This window comes from Panthera onca, chromosome B1 (assembly GCF_046562875.1).
Source record: "Panthera onca isolate mPanOnc1 chromosome B1, mPanOnc1 haplotype 2, whole genome shotgun sequence".
Lineage (NCBI taxonomy): Eukaryota > Metazoa > Chordata > Mammalia > Carnivora > Felidae > Panthera > Panthera onca.
The window spans coordinates 20,477,359-20,483,358 of record NC_138342.1 but is presented as its reverse complement, the minus strand read 5'-3'; the positions used below and the strand labels follow the sequence as shown (position 1 = coordinate 20,483,358).

Below are 6,000 nucleotides of genomic sequence, written 5' to 3'. Positions count from 1 at the left end.
CAGTCGGTCTCCTGAAGATCACAGCTCTGAATTCCAAGCTCACGCACACAATAGTGGCTTCTCTTCAGTTTTCTCTTTAAACCAACACAGACCAGACCAACTGAGGTACCTGGAGTGTCTAAAGCATGATGTACCTACAATCCAAGTGTAACAGCTACTATTTAAAGAAACAGACAAATGACACAAAATCTTGCAGTTACCCACTCCTCTGATTATAGTATATTTTCCTACCCAAAGATATTTAAAGCTTTAAAAAGTCATTCTTTTCATTTATTGGTGAACTGATACTACAATTCATATATAAAATAGAAATTCTTTGAAAGCCACATGACAATACCACTCAACTTTAGGAATGAGCATCAGGAAATTAACAGCTCATCTGCACCAACGTGAAGTTAGGTTTAGCTGATCCACATTTCTAGCATTCCCAAGGCGTTACACAGAAAGCCACTGTGTGTCCTTGACCAATTCTAAACAGAGGAAAAAGACACATCTAAATGCTGCCAATTCAAAGAATTCAGAGCTCAAATATGGCAACAAAATGAGAAGATAATCACGTCGGCGCCAAACAGTGTTTTTGCTATTTAGATCGTAAAGGGAGTATCCATCTTCTGGCTTGTTTAGCATTACAGTAAAGCAGTGTAATTTACTTTGAAAACATAATTTTGAAAGTATTCTGGAGACCTGGAATAAACTAGAAAGAAGAAGATGGAAAAAACAGGAATAAATGTAATCTACGTTTTGATTGTTTAAATTTAATTTCTTCTTGATATAGGAATGATTTCTAGTACCTATCTTTTAACAGAAAAGACTGAAATTCTCTTCCCGTTCAATTTACCTTTACTTTAAACATGAATTCTGCACACAGTATTAAAAAGAAATCTCAGCAGGAAGAAAGTCTATCATAGTGACTACACCACTAAGAGAAGATGAAGCAGAATAAGGAAAAATATAATCTATGGTTTATTTCTTTGTTACACAAAGAAAATTAAGAATGGTCCAAAACATCTTAGTCCATCTCCCATGTCCTTCCTGACATGATGAGAATGTACAAAATAATGGCAAGCTAGATTAGGGGTCCAGCTCAGGGTCAAGTTTTTCCACCTTGATGACGATCTCTGGAGCTAAAGCAGCACTGGCTGGCTGGTTCTCTGCCTCCGACTCTGAAAGCACTTCCTCCTTTACCTTCACAGGCTTATTACTGGCCTCCTCCTCTTCATCTGAAGACTCATCAAGCTCCCATTCATCATCTATGTCCATTTCAAATACTCTTACATGACGGAGATTTGAGCTCAACTGGAGAAGAAAAGGTTCAAGAGTTTTTAAATTAATGGCTTAACTAATACGTGATACATAAGAAATCAGAAATCTGAAGAATGGTCTTATACGAAAGTTATTTTTCATTGATTTACAACAAAACCACTAAACTCAGCCTCATTTGCTGCAAAAGGATCTCTACATGTAACAGTGACAATGTCATGATAATTAAAAGCCAGGGGTTCCTGGCTAGCTCGGGTAGAAGAGCATGCGATTCTTGGTCTCGGGGACATACGTGTAAGCCCCACTTTGGGTGTAGCGATTACTTAAATAAATAAATAAATAAATAAATAACATCTACAATTGTTATTACTCAGTAAGACTTCTCAGAACAAGAAAGGTACACAGCTAAGACCACAACACGCTCATAATCAATAAAAGCAATACATCACAAAATGTTTACACTTTCTGAAAGGACCTCATAGATCCAAAGTCGCTTCTTCCTGTTACTGAGTCCGTAAACAATCTGTAAATACTTACCACACAGGATACTTTGCGAAAACCATTCCCAGCAACGTACTGTGCTTTCATACTTTCCAGTAACCTCCAATGCTTCTCAAAATGCATGGTACGTGTGGGAACAGCACTACGCTGTTCATCTAGCCTGGGAAGGGGAAAGAAACCAACCCAGGAATGAGAAGGGGATCTTCTCCCTGGTTTACAAGGGGTAGTAACAGGATCCACCATGGGTTTCATTTCTACCAATACTCCCATTTCCAATAGAATTCTATCAGCCACGATCGAAAAAGCTATGATACGATCTTCTAGGAAAATTCCGCCATTCCAAGTAGCCAGAATGTCATCGTACTACGGTTTTTGATCCCTTTTCAAGGAAAGCAAATGGACACATTTTTAAATTAGGGGAGGGATCTACTCACTTAAATCTAAGAAAACTAAAACCATCTCTGGAATTGGTTGTGTACCCTCCATGTGGCTACCGAGGTCCTAATTCTGGTAGGAAGACACTAAGAGCAAATCTAAAATAATTAATTCTACTATCACCTGAGATTAATGCTATGCTTGAAAACAGAACTAACAGAAATCCTATTCTCCACTCCAGGTAATTCCCCACCTTATGTTAGCAAATGCTTCTTGATTTATTAGTAAAGCAAAAGGGTAGGAGAGTTGCCGAAGTCCGTGTTTTCTTAAATAAAATATAGTACTTCTGCTCAGCTGACTTTACCACTGTTCCTAGTAACCACTGTCTACCATACCTAAGGTACTAAAATGTGCGATACACATTAAAAAACATTTAACTGTCATGACAGAGAGATACTCTTACTAAGGAGGTGGTTACCTTGTCGAGTAATCCCCAGTGAACTGATATTCTGCCGAATCCTCACCGTTATACACTGAAGACAACGGCAACTGGACCAAGAGTCTGTCTCTTCCTTCGCGCCCCACTGTGTCTTTAAGAACTACCGTTACGGTTTCGTCGTCATAAAACTGTGCATCTAAACAACTGTAGGTGCTACAAGTAAAGCACATTCTTTTATGTCAGAGACGATCCGGACTATTGAGAAAATACTGTACACATATTTCATGAAACAAAACCCAGTGACATTCTATTTAATTACATTTAAAATATATCGTTAGTGCTCGCTTCGGCAGCACATATACTAAAATATATCATTAGTTTGCACTCAACTCAGTTATCTATTGTACCGTATTCACAAATACAACCAGGCCCTAAAAACAGGTCATCATGAAAAAAGAAAAGTCTGTGAGGGTGAGGTCGCTTCACAGTTCCAAAAAACTCTTGGAATCAAGAGTTAGGACTTCAGCCTGTGGAAATTCTATGAATGGCACCTCGCCGGTATACTGAGTAAAGAAACTGGGCTAACTAGACTGAAAAGTAAAAATAAGACTCACACAGGAAAAGTCACAACAACTTCAAAGACGTCATCATTAAAAACTCCTTTTATGTAAGGAAAAGAGAACGAGAAAAAGACTGGCCTATGATTAGTGTTCATTCCACACACTCAGGGGTGACTTTGGTAACGTTACCCTTTTATATCCTAAGGACCTCCCAGAATAGTGAGAACGACACCACCTCACATTACTATTGGTTGTAACAAGAACTCCAGCCATATACCCCTTGGAACGACCACCCTTTCTTAACAGCCAGGGGAGCACAGAAGTATTAATTACAGGAAACCACAGCTGTATAAATTCCTGTAGGGCAGGAATTTATACATTCCATTCAATTATACGTTCCATTCAATTGTTAAGTCAAATCAAAGCATAACACACATAAGCAATCCTGTCCCCTACGCTGCAAGTTACAAAGGCCTCCTAAGGACGGTATCAACGCTGTAACTGAGTCTAACCGTATTTCTAAAATTGCATTTATTAAGCATACACACATATCGTACATATATATATACAATCTCATCCAAACAAGATTCAAGATTTACCTTCTTCTCACTTTTTCAGTTGTGGCGTAGGTGAAGCTCCCAAATTTAACAGCAATCAGTCCATTAGTTACAGATCTTGAAGAAAGAAGGAGGAAAAAAAAAAGACTATGGAAAAACCCGGATAGCCAATAATCTAAATGCTTGAAAGAACAGGATTGTCAGCGTTAGTATATTTACCTGAACAGCAAGCCCCAGACCAAAATACCATTATGTTCACTCTTCAACACTGACAACTAATTTAAATGCCTAAATAGACAAACCTACGTCAAAACGACAACTTGGTTTAAAATCTTAGTCACTCGGGGCGCCTGGGTGGCGCAGTCGGTTAAGCGTCCGACTTCAGCCAGGTCACGATCTCGCGGTCCGTGAGTTCGAGCCCCGCGTCGGGCTCTGGGCTGATGGCTCCGAGCCTGGAGCCTGTTTCTGATTCTGTGTCTCCCTCTCTCTGCCCCTCCCCCGTTCATGCTCTGTCTGTCTCTCTCTGTCCCAAAAATAAATAAAAAACGTTAATAAATAAATAAAAATAAAATCTTAGTCACTAAAGTAGCTAGATACCTTAAAAAATTAAGGGCACTTGGAACAACCAAATTATTTCTCTTTGGCCTCATCTTGGCCTCAAAAAACTTCCTTCAAATTCAGATTAAAAACCATTTGAGGGGCGCATGGGTGGCTCAATTGATTAAGTGTCCGACTCTTGGTTTCGGCTCAGGTCATGATCTCATGGTTTCGTGAGTTCGAGGGCTCTGTGCTCATAGTATGGAGACTGCTTGGGAGTCTGTCTCCCACTCTTTGCCCCTCCCCCACTCGTGCTGTCTCTCTCTCTCTCAAAATAAACTTTAAAAAAAGCTATTTGAGATACTAATGGTATTCTGTATATGATTTATTTTTTTTAGAATCTTCATTTCAGATTCTCAAAAGAAGTCTCTACAGGCAAGGCCTCTTGTTTAATGCAAGGCAAACTTAGCCTGAGGTAAAAATCCTTTCTATAAGGAACCAAAAACACAGTTTTGAACTGCTACACATTCATGAGATACAATCCTGAGTGCTCTGCTGTTGTATTTTTCTTAACCCTAAAGAAATCCTACATGTCATAGCTATACCTGTATAAAATTAATAACCCAGAATCAGAAGGGATCACATAGCTTCCTGATTTGGCATTATCATCTTAATGATGTGAAAACTAAGACTAAGGACAGTTCAGTGACAAGCCTAAAGTCAGAAGGTGGCTTAACTAAACCTCAAAATGTAGGGAAGGAACACTGTACGTTTTACTATTAAAAATAATAGGGGCACCTGGGTGGCTCAGTTAAGCGTTCGACCTAGGCTCAGGTCATCATCTCACAGTCCGTGAGTTCGAGTCCCACATTGGACTCTGTGCTGACAGCTCAGAGACTGGAGCCTGCTTCAGATTCTGTATCTCACTCTCTCCCTGCCCCTCCCCCACTCAGTTTCTCTCTCTCAAAAATGAATAAACATTAAAAAATTTTTTAAAAAATACAATCTTATCTAATTCAAACTTTAGATTAATACTTACTGGGAAATATCAGTATGTCTCCTTAAGATGCACATTTTATAAAGTGAATCTTCTAAAATTGTAAAAAGAAGATAATGTAGATTTGAGGTTTTATTATTCCACCTAAGGAAAAAAAATTAATATCAAAACATGATATTTAGCTATCATTGAGAGAACAAAACTGCATCGTTCATATGAGATGGGGAGAAACACACTTACAGAAAAGGAAATTTGAACAATCTGCGTGTACAGTCCTCACTAAAACAAAAGAAGAAAAGGTAAGAAAAAATTAAATTGGCCGCTGAATTTTACCATCCAAAAAGGAAACAGAATTACCTTCTAGCATCCCTATATAATGGAATACAGATTGCTTGATTCATCGATTTTCCAATTACATCCTAAATAAAAACAGATTTAAAAACACAATTAAAGCATGTACATACACACACACACAGATACTCTACACAAAGTACCTGACCATCGCTGTTCAAATCTAGTAAAAAACCATCTAGATCACAAAGCTTTCTCACAGGCAACTTCAATGACAGTCGTTAACAGTAAGGAAAAGAGAGAGCAGAAATTCTGAGCTGAAAAGGATGTTGGAGAGAAGTGCATGGAAGGCTAAGAACCCCCACCCCAGCCCCGCGTCTCAGAACACCCATCCTCCCTCCTGCAGGAGTCAGCTGGAAACACAAAAGTCCCATAACTAAGACTGTTTATAAGAAGTTTGTTCTGGGGGCGCCTGGGCGGCTC

General features: G+C 39.0%; 1 protein-coding gene across 2 annotated transcripts in view; it reads right to left on the bottom strand.

The window, feature by feature from the left end:
- Positions 1 to 940: 940 nt before the first annotated feature.
- The window catches only part of ANAPC4 (anaphase promoting complex subunit 4), a 33,744-nt gene continuing 28,684 nt past the window's right edge, over positions 941 to 6,000 (bottom strand). For both annotated transcript variants that reach the window (XM_060655312.1, XM_060655313.1), the window contains exons 22-28: positions 5,584 to 5,645; positions 5,467 to 5,505; positions 5,269 to 5,370; positions 3,735 to 3,809; positions 2,615 to 2,788; positions 1,798 to 1,921; positions 941 to 1,296 (exon numbers count right to left, since the gene is read on the bottom strand). In XM_060655312.1, the coding sequence (XP_060511295.1) occupies positions 1,072 to 1,296; positions 1,798 to 1,921; positions 2,615 to 2,788; positions 3,735 to 3,809; positions 5,269 to 5,370; positions 5,467 to 5,505; positions 5,584 to 5,645 (801 nt within the window). In that variant the 3' untranslated portion in view covers positions 941 to 1,071. The remainder of the gene's footprint in view (positions 1,297 to 1,797; positions 1,922 to 2,614; positions 2,789 to 3,734; positions 3,810 to 5,268; positions 5,371 to 5,466; positions 5,506 to 5,583; positions 5,646 to 6,000) is intronic.